General features: G+C 38.3%; 1 protein-coding gene across 1 annotated transcript in view; it reads right to left on the reverse strand.

The window, feature by feature from the left end:
• Nucleotides 1-6,428: 6,428 nt before the first annotated feature.
• The window catches only part of LOC139467524 (COMM domain-containing protein 10-like), a 32,131-nt gene continuing 19,701 nt past the window's right edge, over nt 6,429-18,858 (reverse strand). The window contains exon 8 of the mRNA XM_071249062.1: nt 6,429-7,477. Within this exon, the coding sequence (XP_071105163.1) occupies nt 7,439-7,477 (39 nt within the window). The 3' untranslated portion in view covers nt 6,429-7,438. The remainder of the gene's footprint in view (nt 7,478-18,858) is intronic.

The raw sequence follows: 18,858 nt of genomic DNA on the forward strand, positions 1-18,858 counted from the left end.
TCTGAACAAAAAACGGTAGCCCATTTTGAAACTAGAATTAATCAAGAACTCTAAATTCATCTCTGTTATGGGAAGCAGTGAGCCATTATCCCCGTGTTCGTGGTCCCGTCTGTGCCAAGACCTGATGAGTGGCATACCAGACCAACCATCCCTGCTCTCCTTCCCTAAATGAAGGCACTGGTCGTGACACATCCCGACGACCTGATGCCTCTGGTCTGACTAAATCTTCCGAGCCTCCTCTGTATTTGCCTGTCTCCTAATCCCAGTTCATTTCATTTATGGTGGTCATCCAGACACCATAATGTCTGACCTCGAGGCACCATGGACCAAGTCATGACTTGTCCGCAGTGGATCATATGAAATCTGACCATGATGCATTGGTCTTTATGTGAGGTCAATGACATCATATGAAAATTGTCCATTCAATCAGAAACTATCATCTCAAAAAGACAAAGAGCTCTTTTCGGTGTGACCTCTTAATGAAAGTGTCTGAAGGGCGACATAATCCAGCAAATTGCCTGTACCATTACCAGAAGGTCAAGCTGAAACAAGATGGCCAACGACCCTTTCAGGTGCCCAGTAAGTCTTGTACGTGAAGAAGAAGCACTCTTCCTAATGGCCTAACACAAACCTTATTACACATGTCAGGGCAAATTACTGGACTTTCCTGGAAGCACCATGCGATCTAAACCCACTTGACTCGTGGTTAGTGTATAATTGGCAGAATGGCTAACGAGGTTGTCCCAGAAAAGCTAATATGGACAACGACCTCCTGATCCCAGGACACAGCAGCCAACCAATCAACAAGTTGTTGATAGTTCCTATATGATACCTCGCTGTTTTCCAAAATTCATCAAATATAGAAACTGTTACATCATTCACACAGAGTAAAGGGAAATAGTGTGCCAAATAGCATCGTGACCAATCATAAGTGTCTGTAGACATCATGGCTACTCGTAACCTTCGTAAGTGTTCATCAACACTGCGTACCTTTCCATTTATTTTTGTAACCATTTAGCCATGACGATGTATATTTGCACTAAGATTAACTAATGTATTGGAAATTCATGCATTTCTAAGTTTGTCTCCAATTGTCTACAAGTTTTGGTGTATGTGTTTTACACATTCCCGTTTTGTTGTTAGTGGTTCAGGTTTATTTTGAATGAAACCCCTAAATTTATCAAATGAAAAAATGAAAAGCGAGACACCTGACCAGAATAGTCTACCATGCTTATTCCTCGGTGTTCCAAAGGAGGTCATGAGTTTGGCAAGTATGGGAGGCAAGCAATAGTGAAACATAAAAAAGTGGAACAAGTGGACGAATAATGACTTTGAACAAGTATTAAATTTTTTTCTTCTTACTGTTTCTGTGTTGACATAACATTCTAAATAATGTTTTTTGGCTATTTGTAATAGTTTGTTTAAAAGTCTATGGACTTGGGTAATTGAATAGAAAGTACATGCATTTTTATTTTGTTAAACAATTGTTGATAACATGTCACTTTTGGTCTAGTAGTTCTCAAAATTTTCAATATTTTGTCAGCTGTTTTTATTTCAGCTCTATTTATATACTGAAATGCATGACATTTGACAGAGAGTTTACCGCAATACTGAGAGTGACTAAGACCAGTTCATCACAAGCGGAACGCATCTTGATCTAGTTTTAGCCAGAATAGGACACAGCGCTTATTGCCTGTGGAAAGACATTGCTTATCAAATTCGGTAAGGGAGGTCATCGCATAGTTGTCAAAAACATAGTGTAAGATTTAAAAAGGGAATGAATTGAAACCAATATTGTTCATATTGTTTTAAATACGCCTGTGTTCAGTAAATGATTTGGGGAAATTATATTATTGTAAATATAATTTGACGAACAAAGAGTTTGCCGCCGTGTTGATGCATCGCATCAAAAGTTTACTAGTGAGAAGTTGTAAGAAATTATCCAGATGATAGCTTGTTTGTTTTAGATAATAACATGAGATTTTTTCGTAATTTATTTTCATTTCTTTCAAACCAGAGCATCAAGGATTGAAATTATTTGCAATTAGCAATTTTTAAAAGTTACAATAACTTCAGTTTTACCCCAGCTGAATCCTCTCTCTGAAGAACAAAATAATGAAATTTTGGGGTATTAAATAATCCAATTAAATTTTGGGGTATTATATAATCAAATTAAATTTTGGGGTATTATATAATAATTTATAGTATTATATAACAAATACAAATTTCATTGGATTTTAGGATATTATATAATAATTTAAATTATCATATAATATCCAAAAATTTAATTGGATTTTTTATCAAATGAAATTTTAGGATATTATGTAATAATTTGAATAATTTTCTTTATCTTTTTAAAACTATTTGATTTTCTACAACCAACTGCTGATACAGAAATACAGCCTGAAAGAAGCCAAGTCATTATCACAAAACAAATGTTAAAAATTTTGAATTTTTTTCGAACCCAGCAAACCACAGGGATCCCCTTAAATTCAAATGCTGCTGATGAAGTTATTCCCTAAGATAGCCCGCATACAAATACACGTTTGTGGTTTCCTCTCACACAAACTGACATGCTGTGTTCCAACCAACGCAAACTCACTCACTCAGTGACATTTCTAGATTTGTTAGAATTACATTTCTAAATCTTCTGGTTTTCCCGGTACCAGAGAAGGCAAGGAAAGATTCCTTGAGTTGTTCCAAATAATGACCACATCGAGCAAGTTAGCTCACAACACTTAAATAAGACAGGAATGGAGAGAGGCAGGACTTACCATAAAGAAGTAATTAATTTTACACCATTTTCAAGGGGAATAATTATGAATATCTGTTTTATTTCATGTTTAAATAAACTTGAATAATTCGGCAAACAGTTTCCGAAGTATCACCATGGAAACAACTCATCTTTGCCAGCATCTGTATGTCAGGAACCCTCACTCAGTCTCCCAATACATGAAGAAAGATTTTCCTGGAATTTGATACAAAATGTAATATTATTTGTTAGTAGTTCGTGTAACGCGATAGATTGATCGCTTTTCTCTGAGCCCCAAGGGTATTAAATAGCGAAAATACTTAAACAGTGCTTTTGCATTATTCATGGTGTAAATGATTAGAAGACAACACAAAAAGGTCTCACAATTGTCCCTGCTTAATGTAACAGAAGATTTTTTGTGTGTCACTAGTTTTGAAAATTGATTTTTTTCTTTAAAAGCACTGGTAATACCAAAGAAAAATCTGAACAGCATAATAATCAATATAACAAGCTTTGATTTGTGTTATTGGGAAAGAAATAGATTTGAATAAAAAGCCTCTCCATAATGCAACAGAGTTCTTAAGAGTTTCTCTTGGCGTTTATTGGTCTTTGATTCAGTTTTCATGGCCATCCCTGATTGGTCGAAATCCATCATCAGAAGATAGGAGGAAATCTCAAGATCCAAATTTCAATTAACTTTTTATCTGTGCAACATCAAACAAGACACTCGCACCAAATCAAGCTTCGTTGTGATCATAATGATATAAATGGACCAATCAGCTGCCTCTGGCAGTCAACCAATAGGCAAGAAGAACCATCACAAATTGCGTTTACGTATATCATGACAAATTAGGTACAAAAATCAGTGAACTGTGCAAGATCTCAGTCCGCTTAGTGGTGCACCCAGAACTTGTAATTGTATCAGATCGACTAACAGTGTTTTACATGAGGGAGGAACTACAGATCATTGTCCACAATTGGGGCTCATGGGGAACTAAGCACTTCCCTTATAATGGACATGGCATGACTTGGGGTTTTTTACTGCAGGAAGATACTTGAAACCAACTCTCGAAACATTGACATTCTCCACAATTCTTTACATTTATTGTGTTTTCTGTTTCACCACTTCTTAAATCTACCAGTATACACACATTTTGAGGGGCAATCAGTGCACAAATCAGGGTTACAATAGGGACAAATAATTTCTATTGAAAATATTTGAAAAATCGGCGCACTTTGGTTTTCAGAAACTTTTAGTTGAAGTGTTGCAGCAAAAATTAATAAAATGTTGTTTGTTTACTTGGTTTGTTGTTGTTAACGCCACACTCAGCAATTTACCTTCTATATAATGGCAGGATGTACAGACCAGACAATCCAGTGATTGATATTATGAGCAGCAATCCATGTCTTAGAGGTACACTGACACACTATCACCATAGATCTGCTTAAACATATTCTAGTCACTAGACCCAATGATGATAAAAAGTAAAAGCATCCACACTGAGGCATTTATACTCATGGAAACTTACTATTATGGGTTTGGTTTAAACTATGGAACAAGTGCCAGTTCTAACGGTGATGCGATCAAGCAGGTGTGTGCTATGTAGGAAGTGCATCATGGGCTCCAAGAACATCATTACTCCAGCCAAGTTCACAGACTCAAACTAGTTTCACACATATAAACAGTTGCATGGGGCAGTTGCCTAGTGGTAAGATATTCACTTGTCATGCGGAAGACCTGGCGTTTGATTCCCCATGTAGGTACAATGCATGAAGCCTGTTCCTGGTGTCCGCTGCCAAGGTATTGCTGGAATATTTCTGAAAGTGGCACAAAACCCAACTCGTTCATTCATTCAAGTTGTATGCTTGACAGATTTTCACACCCAAAGAATTATGCCAAGACGTCAATTGTAACACAACACTTTCAACTAACCGCATTTTTCATTTCTTCTTTGGTCAGACTAACCATGTCTGTAGCCTTAGTATGACTACCAAATGCCAGTACATACTTCTAATATACAAAGAGGGCAAGGAAAAATATACAAATGAAAATATAACAAGAAATATGGCCTCTGAAATTCAACCCATGTGAGTTTTTAATGTGTGTGTGTGTGAGAGAGAGAGAGAGAGAGAGAGAGAGAGAGAGAGAGAGAGAGGGGCCGAGAGAGAGAGAGAGAGAGAGAGAGAGAGAGAGAGAGAGAGAGAGAGAGAGAGAGAGAGAGAGGGGGGGCCGAAGGGCCATTTTCATACAGGGTTTTTCAATCAACAATCAAATCATGATCAGGCTATTCCAGCATTTATTTTCACTGTCCTGTCCAAATAGGACACACTTTTTGATAAATAACAGTAAACTCTCTAGAGAGCAGTCTCGATTAAGTGATAAAGAAGCATTTATGGAGGTAAACAGTTTAAAGATTCCGTCCCATCTCGCTGTTTGTCCACAGATGAAATCCACCATCAATTATTGATCGAGGGACAATCAAAGATTCCCTGCCAACATTGAGAACAAACACACCAATATTGAGCACAAGTGTTGACCTGTACATCTAGCTCTTGTCCTAGCTCATACCATGAACTGGGACAGCCCTGTAGATATATACAAGATTGTGCATATGTCTCATCCTGTTTCAAAGCCAAACAAACACAGCCTGTTCCTCTAACCCATAACTTGGCGTAAACTGAGCATACCTATTGAGACAGGGCCTGTTCTGTAAACACGCTGCTCTACAAGTGGTGAAAAGGCTGGCCCATATAGACAGGTTGTATTACAGAAATCAGTTGGCCCTTTCCACTATTGAATAAAGTGTATGGTAATCACCTGACAAGTTCTTAGAACAGGCTTTAAATAGGCTGGGAGGTACAACAAGAACTTTTTAAAAATCACGGATGTTTGTGAGTAAAAACCCACAATGGTTTTCTGACTCACCTACACATGACTCAGAGAGAGTGTGTGTGTGTGTGTGTGTGTGTGTGTGTGTGTGTGTGTGTGTGTGTGTGTGTGTGTGTGTGTGTGTGTGTGTGTGTGTGTGTGTGTGTGTGTGTGTGTGAGTCAGTGAGTCAGTGAGAGTGAGTGAGTGAACACCTCTTTGAACATTATTCCAGTCATATCAGGGGATGTCAACATAATGTGGGAGGACAACATAAAGTGATACAGGTCTCAGACACTTTGTAAAACCAGTGGATGCACAGGCGGCCTAGACGTCTAAGGCGCCACGATTCGCTGTGCAGAGTTGCATCCCTTGGGCACGCCAGAAACCTATGATTGTGGGTTAGAATCCTGGTTCGCCCTAAATATGTTTCTAGGTTTGTAAGCACCATACCCGTGGTCGTGGGTTTCACGGAAGTGGTAAACGTCTGAGACCTGCATCACACCTGCTCTCCTGCCACATTAAGCTGACACGCCGTGATATGACTGGAATACTGTTAAAAGTGGCATTAAACCCAACTCACTCACTCACTCACTCACTGGTAAAACCAGTAAGCATTTGTATGGTGTTGCTAACGAAGGCCCATAATCAGGGTGATCCTTGGATCCAAATCCACAAGCAGATCCTTTGAACACCTAAAGGACTCAACTCTGCTCAGTACTCAGCATTTAAATCATGAACATTCAACGCTGTCTTTGGGAATAAAAGATAAATAAATATATACTTTGTAATATTTATTATTGTCTGTACAATGAAGATGATAAATCTTTTACACAAATCTTTGGACTACCGTTGTTTCAGTTCTCATACAAAGATATTTCAACGAACATCTCATCTACATCACATGTATGTTCAAGCACATATTCATCACATAATGTCTCACAAGATGACTAACAAACACACCTGGTAATAGGTCTTAGCAAAACGCTACTTCTCATGCTTTTGAATTAATTTAAAAAAACATCCACTCTGTGTGAAGCTGAGTTTCCATGACAACATTAACAATCTCTGCAAACCAGTGTAAATCTATTTTCACACTTGGGTGATTCATCAGATCATTCAATATAGACTAAATTACTACTAAGAAATGGCCTAATTATCCAACTCTGTGTCTCAGTACACAAAGCCATTTTCACATCCATTGTAACACCCATCCACTTACGACAGTCAAAATGTTAAGCCACCTAAACAAGCAAGGACATTAGAGCTCCACACAGCCTATTCTGTCCCCTCCCCAACCCAATATCGTCAATCCGCCCCATGTTGTGAAACCTACCCTATTATGCAACATTGGGCCTATATGAATGTGATAAACCTAACACACTGTACAACACTAGAGCCATGTCATATAGCCACACCTGATTCTGTGCATGTATATCAACACAGGTACACTGCATTCTGGAAGTATATATAATGTGCAACAGTCCTTCACAACTTGCCTAATTCCATCATAGTTTTTTATCGGAATCAATAAGAGTATTTCATTAATATACTTTCTCTCAAACTGAATCACTTCTTTTTTTAATAAATTGGAAAAACATAATCTGGCCTGTGCAATAAGAAAATATCCATGACTTGAGCTGCCACTTAAATCAGTTGGTGACAATTTTCCGCTCAGCTTGTCCAATTCCAATATCGCCGGAGTAACTTATTGCACGTCCATCAGCAGCAGCAGACTGCAACATTGGGACGCGGGTGATAAATACCGATATTGCTGTCTGCTCCTGTCACATGACCCGTGTCTGTGTGTCTGACATGTTCAGCTCAAGCCATCCACCTGCCTCTGTATCACCTCCAACTGAAAAAATAAAAATATTGATGCAAGTTAAATTGAAACAAAATGAAACGGAACAAAGAGAGTTTGTGCAATGAATGCTTTATGAGAATGAGTGAGTGAGTGAGATGTTTTCAATATTCTAGCTATGTCACAGTGGATAGTAAACAATGAAGCAAAACACGAGTGGTTGATAACATCAGCCATTATCCAACTATGATCTACCGATGATAGAAGACAATCAGCATAGCAGTTCTCCATCTACGATCTATCAACGATAGAAATCAATCAGTAGAGCAGTTACACATCTATGATCTACCAATGATAGAACACAATCAGTAGTGCAGTTCTCCATCTACAATCTATCAACGATAGAAATCAATCAGTAGAGCAGTTTCACATCTATGATCTATCGATGATGAGCTCAATCAGCATAGCAGTTATCCATCTACGATCTATCAACGATAGAAATCAATCAGTAGAGCAGTTACACATCTATCATCTATCGATGATAGAACTCAATCAGTAGAGCAGTTACACATCTATCATCTATCTGTGATAGAACTCAATCAGTAGAGCAGTTATCCATCTAAGATCTATCAATGATAGAACTCAATCAGTGAAGCAGTTATCCATCTACGATCTATCGACGATAGAAATCAATCAGTAGAGCAGTTACACATCTATCATCTATCGATGATAGAACTCAATCAGTAGAGCAGTTACACATCTATGATCTATCGGTGATAGAACTCAATCAGTAGAGCAGTTATCCATCTAAGATCTATCAATGATAGAAATCAATCAGTGAAGCAGTTATCCATCTACGATCTATCGACGATAGAAATCAATCAGTAGAGCAGTTACACATCTATCATCTATCGGTGATAGAACTCAATCAGTAGAGCAGTTACACATCTATGATCTATCGGTGATAGAACTCAATCAGTAGAGCAGTTATCCATCTAAGATCTATCAATGATAGAAATCAATCAGTGAAGCAGTTATCCATCTACGATCTATCGACGATAGAAATCAATCAGTAGAGCAGTTACACATCTATCATCTATCGATGATAGAACTCAATCAGTAGAGCAGTTATCCATCTATGATCTATCGGTGATAGAACTCAATCAGTAGAGCAGTTATCCATCTAAGATCTATCAATGATAGAAATCAATCAGTGAAGCAGTTATCCATCTACGATCTATCGACGATAGAAATCAATCAGTAGAGCAGTTACACATCTATCATCTATCGATGATAGAACTCAATCAGTAGAGCAGTTATCCATCTATGATCTATCGACGATAGAAATCAATCAGTAGAGCAGTTACACATCTATGATCTATCGGTGATAGAACTCAATCAGTAGAGCAGTTATCCATCTAAGATCTATCGATGATAGAACTCAATCAGTAGAGCAGTTACACATCTATGATCTATTGAAGAAAGAAATCAATCAGTAGAGCAGTTCTCCATCTACAATCTATCAACGATAGAAATCAATCAGTAGAGCAGTTATCCAGCTAAGATCTATCGACGATAGAAATCAATTAGTAGAGCAGTTACACATCTATGATCTATCGATGATAGAAATCAATCAGTAGAGCAGTTACACATCTATGATCTATCGATGATAGAACTCAATCAGTACAGCAGTTATCCAGCTAAGATCTATCGACGATAGAAATCAATCAGTAGAGCAGTTATCCATCTAAGATCTATCGATGATAGAACTCAATCAGTGGAGCAGTTATCCAGCTAAGATCTATCGACGATAGAAATCAATCAGTAGAGCAGTTACACATCTATGATCTATCGACGATAGAACTCAATCAGTAGAGCAGTTTCACATCTATGATCTATCGACGATAGAACTCAATCAGTAGAGCAGTTTCACATCTATGATCTATCGACGATAGAAATCAATCAGTAGAGCAGTTACACATCTATGATCTATCGGTGATAGAACTCAATCAGTAGAGCAGTTATCAGTCTATCGACGATAGCAGTTACACATTTCCAATCAATCGATGATAGAACTCAATCAGTAGAGCAGTTACACATCTACGATCTATTGACGATAGAACTCAATCAGTAGAGCAGTTACCCATTTCCAATCAATCGATGATAGAAATCAATCACATGGAATCTCAATGTACCTTCATATCCTTGAAATATCTGATTGTCAAGTGGGACTAGGTAAGGTTTCACTTCTATAGTCAATGCAATATGAGTGTGAGCTGAGATTCAGCAAGATTTCACTTCTTCTATAGTCAATGCAATATGAATGTGAGCTGAGATTCAGCAAGATTTCACTTCTTCTATAGTCAATGCAATATGAGTGTGAGCTGAGATTCAGCAAGATTTCACTTCTATAGTCAATGCAATATGAGTGTGAGCTGAGATTCAGCAAGCTTTCACTTCTTCTATAGTCAATGCAATATGAGTGTGAGCTGAGATTCAGCAAGCTTTCACTTCTTCTATATAGTCAATGCAATATGAGTGTGAGCTGAGATTCAGCAAATTTTCACCCCATCTATATAGTCAATGCATTATGACTGCCCCCTCTTCTTGAGTCAATGCAATGACCTCTTGACAGAAACTGATTTTTTGTTTCAAATTGCATTCTTCGTAATTCATATATCTCTAGGGAAAAGCTTGATGCTGGGTATAAGTCTTCATGGGGCTGGGTTAACAGGGAGGGAAGTTAGGGAGGAGGGTTAATGGGGCTGGGTAAACAGGGCTACAAGTTCTTTTGGGGGGTATCAGGACTGAAAATCTAGGTGGCGGGTTAATGGACCTGCAAGTTTGGGGTGGGGGGGTGGGGGTTAATAGTTCTACAACCTTTCCATCCAACAATATCAACTTTTCAGGGGTATTACATTTCAAGCCATAAATAACAGGTGTAACCACAATATTTTTGCTCTAAAAATGAACAGCATCACCATTGTAGGCAGGATGAGATGAAATACAAGACAGATCGTGCCTTCCTTGGTGCTGGTGTTGAGTCACAACATGTGCAAAGCAATGATTACATTTATTTAAAAAAATATGTCTACATTTTACAATTACATTGTTATGGGAATGAAATTTTATGTCTGTTAACTTTGGCATCTAACTTTTCAACTCTCTTTTTATCAGTCATAGTACTTAAGGACAATAACTGGAGCACGAAAACCTAATCGATGGTGAACAGAACAGTAGAAAACATTACAATTACCATCTGTTCCAAATTTTATTTTATGCAAATCTATAAATATTCCTCCTCCAAGATGGCAGATCTGTCAAATCTGTTTGCTAATTTCAATAAATGTGTGACATATTAGAATTCCTTCTTTAAAAATAACACCCTGCACATTGTGTCAACTGTACAACATTTCCTAAACCAAGAATAGAGAGAGATGACAATGAGATCGTTTCTTCTAAAAAAGGAAAGTCCAAGATGTCAAAACAATCTAATGTTTGTTCGCTTCAGGAAGAAGACAAGAGCGACACAGACACAATTATCAATCATTCTGGTTCCACCCCAAAAGAATAAAATTCCTGTCAAAATTTCTGAAACCCTCTAAACTCATTCAGCCTAAATTTTTGAAGTTTTAAAAATCCTTTCTGCACATGATCATAGAGAGAAAAAAAGGATGAGTGTATTGTCCTAATCAATCAGTCTTAACTCCGCCCTACCGCTGACATTGCCTTTTGTTTCACCTCCCGTAAAACAACACATCCTGGCCCTGCCGAACTATGTCCCCTGTTGACATGACAAACGCGGTAATGGATTCACCAAGAAGCTGCAGGGACCGTACACCGTCTAGTCCTTGTTTCAAGGATCACGGACAACAGAGACAGAGAAATTTCCGGGCGCTACTTGCCACATAAAAATCTTACAGGAAGTGTGGTACAACAATGGCATCGTACACAACTATTTGTCAGGTGCATGCATGCAAGATCTCAACCTCTGACATGATCCTGACAGCAGGAGAAAGCAAAAACACTGAAACAACAGCATGGCTCCTATTTTCAGGTTATGTGATAGGAGATTGTCTCAAACAGGTTGACTTCTTGACAGGTTAACAATAACAGACAGTGAACCGACTTTGACAGGGAATGATTAGACTTGACACGATTAGGTTGCTGAAGGCGGCAAAGAAAAAGATTTCATCGATGTATTGATTCTGAGATCGATAATGCACATATAACATGCAAGTCTTTCTTTCAGAGTATTCAATTCATGAAGGATTCTTCAAGAAAAAAACATGTGTCAACATTGGGTGTTTTCTGTGTGTAGAGGTGCATTTAGAAGCCCTATCCCCATCCTCAAACAACAAACCAAGTTATTGTTTTGCAAATATCTGGTGATATTTTTAAAAAGCTTAATTATGCCGTAAAACATCTGCAATATTTGAAACTCGATCAAGGAGTAAAAGCGCTATCACAATCTCACATATATTGCTCATAAACAGCAAGGGGCATAGCCTAGTGATTAAAGCGTTTGCTAGTCACGCTGAAGGCCGAGGTACAATGTGTGAAGCCCATTTCTAGTGTCCTTTGCCGTCATATTGCTGGAATATTGCTAAGAGTAGCCTAAAACCATACTCACTCACTTACTCACTAGAAACAGCATGTTTAGACATAATGAGAAGAAATATACAACCCTGTTTAATGTAACCATGCCCCTCTGTTGCCTAGGGACATATCTGATAATAAAATTGATGTGGGTATTTACAATGTGAACCAAATCCACACCCTGAAGCATGCTCAAAGTGCTACATTATCATATATTAGTCTGTCTCAAAATGTTTGAGTCTAGTGAGCGTACTACTTCCGCTAGTTCAAAGTTGCCACTTGACATCAGTTCCAGCAGATGTCAGAGTTAATATATGGACTTTTAGTAGCAAATCTTTCTCGGGTGAAAGAACCTTTAACAAACCTTTTAAGGTAACAAACCTATTAAGACACTAACTTTGGCACTAAATGATAATGGTGTTATCATGACAACAGATCAAGAGCTTTGTTTTCAGACTCTTTTCTCACATATGAGGAGTTGCTGAATAATTAACAATTTAGTTTTTTTTATTTTGAAAGAATAAAAATCAAAATATCTTGATGATGGTGTCTATTGTCTATGCTTGATTGTTATCTTATTGTCCACACTGCGTCTTATACATTACACAGGAACAAACATAGGCTCTTTGAGCTCAACATTTCCCTTTGGTATAACCTTTGTGGAAGGGTTGTTTGCCTCTGGTACCTAATCTGCAGCAAAATAATCTGCCTAATATTAAAATCAGCCAAATAAACTCAAAATGTTTACTATTCAACAATAAAGAGATGAGGGTGCTGATGAACAAATAATGAAATATGTGTAGCCTAAGTATCCTGTTTGACGAGTGACCGTATCCTGTTTGACGAGTGACCGTATCCTACTAATCAAGGCATCCAGTTATTTCAGAATTTGAAAAATGGATTTCGGTAGCACCAGCAAGAACATGCAAATCTATTTGAGCAAGAACATGTTGAACAAGTTCATCCTCATCGTTGTTCTTGCATGAATCTATTTCTTTAGAATTTATACAAATTGCCTACTTTCACAAAACAGCATTCTCAGGGGAGGATTAATCATCCCACCTACTGGCATGACGACTGCAAGTCAGGATGCTATTTGCCATATGACTCACTTTCAGTGCAACTTATGAACCATTGAATAGGGATGAGCTAACAGAGCTGCAGCTTGTATAATCCAAAAGACATTTAAATACAGCTATTTCAACCTCAAGCACAGATCCCTCACATTCGAAATATATTTTAAGTAAATTTATTGATTTCTGAAAAATATATAATAGCAACAAAAGAGATAGTTAAAATATTACTGACAGATAATCAATAGAAATCACTTTTCGCAGATGTCTCATTGAGTTTCTAAAGTGGAGACTCTGGTCTGTGTAAAAATGTTTCCTCCGTTAATGCATTTTTAACACGAAATACTTTCTTACAAACATCACTATCACATTCTTGTTCCACACATTTCACAAACAAAAATTACACAAATAGAACTCACTACAGCGAGTGAGTGAGTTCAGTTTAACGCTGCCTTGAACATTATTCCAGTCATCTCATGACATGTCAACTTGATGTGGGAATAAAGCGACAAATCCCCTTCCGCATCCAATAGAAATCTCTGCATAAAGCAGAGTCGATTGTACGATTCCGACTATATCATGAGCATGTGTTTATGAATCACTATCAAATAGTAATGATACCAGGTGAGAAGGTGAGCATATCCTGCCCCACCGGTGGCACCATCACAAACACATGCAAAGGCAAGTCAATTGTTCAACTGAAAAAACATGGGAACAAGGTCAAAATTGAACATTTTTGTCACTGATGAGTCAAATATGGCAATGTCCTCCACATCGTCATGTCTACCATAAAACCTTTTGAAAGCTCAACTGAGGCCTTGAATGTTGTAACCTTGATCAAAGAACTTCTGAGCAAGAGTCGTATGACACTCTTTGAAATCTTGGTAGAAAGAGCATGCTCGATTGTATCTCAAAAGTTGCAAAATGTAAACACCAAAGGCTGGAGCTGCTGGAATATTGCTCGACATAAAGGGAAAGTTGACTATTGGAAAGTTGAAGTCAATCCTATTGTCATACAGTCTTGTGAAGAAAGCCCTAAGTGATGCAGCTCTCTGATGCTTACCACTTTGGTGAATGCCACAAGCACGGGTACAGATACATAATTGGGGCATACCGGAATTAGAACACACAATCATTAGAACACATCAAAATGAAGTATCGTACTTGCATATAGAATGTTCAAGAGAATGTTCACCTCAACCAGCAGAAACACAAGAACATTCTTTCAAGGCATAATGACAACATATCCTTAAATAGCTTAAAACAAGTCCAATTATGAAGAAATAACAAATAAATACATTCAAAAATTATATTGAAGCTTCAACACATGTAGAAAAGTCTCACGACTTCTTTAACAGATCACACTGCAATCATCGCACAGACTCTACAAAGTTGAAAAAAATAATTAATTTAAAATCTAATTCAGATCACTTATAAGCAATCAATCAAGACCAATATGCTGGTAGTGGGATCCCTCATTACAGTCCCCAGGAGGGTGCCAATTAAAACTGGCCTGAAATGATGCATGTTTTGCCTCATCTCTGACAGGGGGCTGTGTATTGATCAGAACCAACTGGATACACATGACAAAAACCCAAAGCGTCACCAAAGCTGCTCAGTTCTATAAGTAATTCTTCCAGCTGAACCTTCCCACTAAACCTTCCAGGTGAACCTTCCCCCTGAACTTTCCCGTGGAAAATTCATGCTGAACACTACTGCTGATCATTCCCACTGAACCTTCTTGAACCTTCCTGCTGAACCTTCTTGAACCTTCCTGCTGAACCTTCTTGAACCTTCCTGCTGAACCTTCCTGAACCTTCCTGCTGAACCTTCCTGAACCTTCTTGAACCTTCCTGCTGAACCTTCTTGAACCTTCTTGCAGAACCTTCTGGAACCTTTACACTGAACCTTCTTGAACCTTCCTGCTGAACCTTTACACTGAACCTTCTTGAACCATCCCACTGAACCTTCTTGAAGATTCCCACTGAACCTTAACACTAAACCTTCCTGCAGAACCTTCTTGAACCTTTACACTGAACCTTCCTGCTGAACCTTTACACTGAACCTTCCTGCTGAACCTTTACACTGAACCTTCTTGAACCTTCACACTGAACCTTCTTGAACCTTCCTGCTGAACCTTTACACTGAACCTTCTTGAACCTTTCTGCTGAACCTTCTTGAACCTTCACACTGAACCTTCTTGAACCTTCCTGCTGAACCTTTACACTGAACCTTCTTGAACCTTCCTGCCGAACCTTTACACTGAACCTTCTTGAACCTTCCTGCTGAACCTTTACACTGAAACTTCTTGAACCATCCCACTGAACCTTCTTGAAGATTCCCACTGAACCTTAACACTAAACCTTCTTGAACCACGAAGAGAAAAACATGGGATGCTAGGGACCTATTCCATCCTGGAATAACCATGAGACAAACATGGGATGCAGGGACCTATTCCGACCTGGAATCCCTAAAGGAGAAACAAATATGAGGTGATAAGGGCCTACTGTGACACCGGTTGCACATGGAGAGACAATGGAGTGAGTGAGTGAGTGAGTGAGTGAGTGAGTGAGTGAGTGAGTGAGTTTATTGAAAATGATTTCAGAGTGGCCTGTATGGCAAACCAGGAACTGATAGCATGATCATTGAGCCATGCAATCAGTCAGGTAACATTTTGCTGAATCTGAACTGTCCTCACTTCTTACACTTGATTACCACATAATACTTCTGAAATATACTTTTAAATAAGATGTAGGCAATGCAAAAGCTGATTCTGAATCCATACTCCACCTTTATTAGTATCAAGGCAGCCATCTTTGATTTCAGATCAAACATATTTACAACAAGACCACTGGCAAGTATGGTCCTGTACGTCTTGTAGCTGGACTAGGACAGCAAAGCCGAAAGCACATGGTTTTGTACAACTGACGTGAAATTACAAAGGTAACTTGAAATTGTGGACAAATAGCCAAATGGCTGCGAAGATGGACATTCGCTCCCGGGAAGCTACAGGGCTGATGGTATCCTCTTGCTGTAGTGATTGACAGGACTGCAATCAGCTTTAAAATTGAAGTTTTATGGTCAACATGGTGATGTCACTCATGATGGTCCTCTGGTAATAATTGAAAAGCAATGAAAAAAAAGAAGAGAAAATTATTATTGACTTTGGGTTCTTGTGGACCATGCTGCACAAGGAAATGGCTCTGATTGAAAATTGCCAAATAAGACCGAGTGATGGCATCAGCTGAAAAACAGTGTGAGGTATTAGCCCTTTGGGATTTAATGTCGTACCAGTTAAGCCACATGGCTAAATCTGGTCACAGCAAAGAACAAGGGTTCCAGTTTCCATGACATCATTCAAATCACATCCCAATAAAACACAATTCAACCACACCATATATCAGGTCCCAGGAAACTAAATGTTCCAGTTAAGTCACATGTGTCAAACATGGTTCTGTTTGTTTATTTGGTGTTTAATACCGCACTCAGCGATACATGTACATTGTAGTTCCATCTATAGAATACAATACATGTTGCTTAATATATGAAGAATTACTCATATTCAAGAGATATTAGATTAGTTTGATGCACAAACGAACATACTGGTATGTTCTGTGAACCGACCCTCATGAACGCATCACAAGAGACGTCACAGATCCATGACAAGACATTTACCCTTTGTTTTATGCAGGATAAGCGTGTAAAGTTTGGAAATTATGTGCAGCATTCGTGATAAGAATGTGACACTTGGCTGATTGTTAGTTTTGTCATTAAGTGGTACACATTGGAAACATCTCATCTTAACATACATACCTCTCTATATGTTTCTATGGTCCGCGTTTCTTTTGCCAGTGAGTAGGAGTACATATGACATCAGTTTGTCAATGATCGAGTCTGGATCAGTCAATCTAGAGTGAGTGAGTGAGTTTGGTTTTACGCCGCTTTTAGCAATATTCCAGCAATATCACGACGGGGGACACCAGAAATGGACTTCACACATTGTACCCATGTCGGAAATCGGACCCGGGTCTTCTGTGTGACGAGCGAACGCTTTAACCACTAGGCTACCCGACCACCCCCAGTCAATCTAGAGATTCGATGACATGCCATCAACCACATCACCCAGCATGACCACCGGATCTATATTGTCACCTCTTATGACCAAAACAGGTGGCTGGCGACCTTATTCTTATCCAGAATCCCCACAGGTCGCCAAAAATACACATATTAACTTACATTGAAGTTTGATGTTGATGTTTGTTGTTTAACACTGCACTCAGCAATATTCCAGCTATATGACGGCGGTCTGTAAATAATCAAGTCTGGACCAGACAATCCAGTGATTGACATCATGAGCATCGATCCACGCAATTTTGATACGATGACATGCATCAACCAAGTCAGCGAGCCTGACCACCCGATCCCGTTAGTCGCCTCTTGTGACCAGAACATCACATAAACAGCATTGTTTTGTTTTGACCTACAGCATGATGGAAACACACATGATTTACTTAATTGCCATAAAGTGTGGGTTTGTCAAAAAGACATTTTCCAGTATAATATTTAACGAAAATACATTATTTTATCAAAATATCCAAACAAGTTCTAAATCCTACATCTATTGTACTCAGTTTCTGATTTAATTTTCTTTTTAATAATCACAATTCTCACAAACACATAAAGGTTAGCATAAACAAATCAAATGTCTCAAAATATATTACTAAGAAAAGACTGAAGATTAATAAAATAGCTAAATCTGTTTACTAATACTGATCCAGCATAGCTACACCAAACCTATTATCACATTTGCCCTATAGTGTTTTAACATTAAACTGGTCATTCGGTTGTATGTCTTTTACAAAACAATCTATTAGTGACCTACAATGAAAAAAACGAGAGGTTTCGTTAAAACTCAAGAACAGCAATTTTATTCCAATGAATTAAAAGCTCTCAGAACATTTACATACGCCCGACAACACTTCACATCTGGCTTAACAATAACCTGATCTTAAGATGGTAGCATGCGACACATTTTACCATATGACCACACAGCACTTGACAAGAAATTAATCTTGTTACAAAAAGTAGACTTTTTCAACCTGAGTGAATCCGACTCAGGAATATTGGCACCGGTTTAAAAAGAGGCCGTATCTGTCCTCTTTCGCACTTACATTTCCACTTGCGCTGGCAAAAAACACCATTTTAATCGCAGAACGATGCTTCAGCGCCATCCATCATGGACAAGCATGTCAATAACATGAGCCTGGAACTTCCTCTACATTATCTCACTCTTAGGTAAATTAACTGTCAACCCCTACTTGATCAATTCATGAACATGGTGATTTATCATGGAAAACTCTGTCCAATCACCATCACAAAAGATACAGAAACGTTTCACGGTCACCAGGACGATGTAGTGCTGATTTGTCTACTTAAAGAGCTTTCAAAGTCAGTGTCATAGATGCTTCGCAACTTTTGATAAGGATTTTCCAATCACTTCATGTGGAGGCTGAAAGTCATTGATTACCATGATATGCTGTCATACCAATAGTATTCAATAATTACATTTTCAGTTTAAGAGTTTCAGCTTCATCTTTTAGCTCAATATCGATATAATTACACATTTTATAAATTGTTATGTAACTGTATGAGATATCTATGTTTGATAGCTGTGTAGTAACCTATTATATTAGCACATGTGCATCTTAGCGATCCTCAGAGCTGATAGGTCTGTGGAATAAATAGGATGTCACACTGCTGCAC

This window comes from Haliotis cracherodii, unplaced genomic scaffold, assembly GCF_022045235.1.
Source record: "Haliotis cracherodii isolate W230 unplaced genomic scaffold, xgHalCrac1.p SCAF_1, whole genome shotgun sequence".
Lineage (NCBI taxonomy): Eukaryota > Metazoa > Mollusca > Gastropoda > Lepetellida > Haliotidae > Haliotis > Haliotis cracherodii.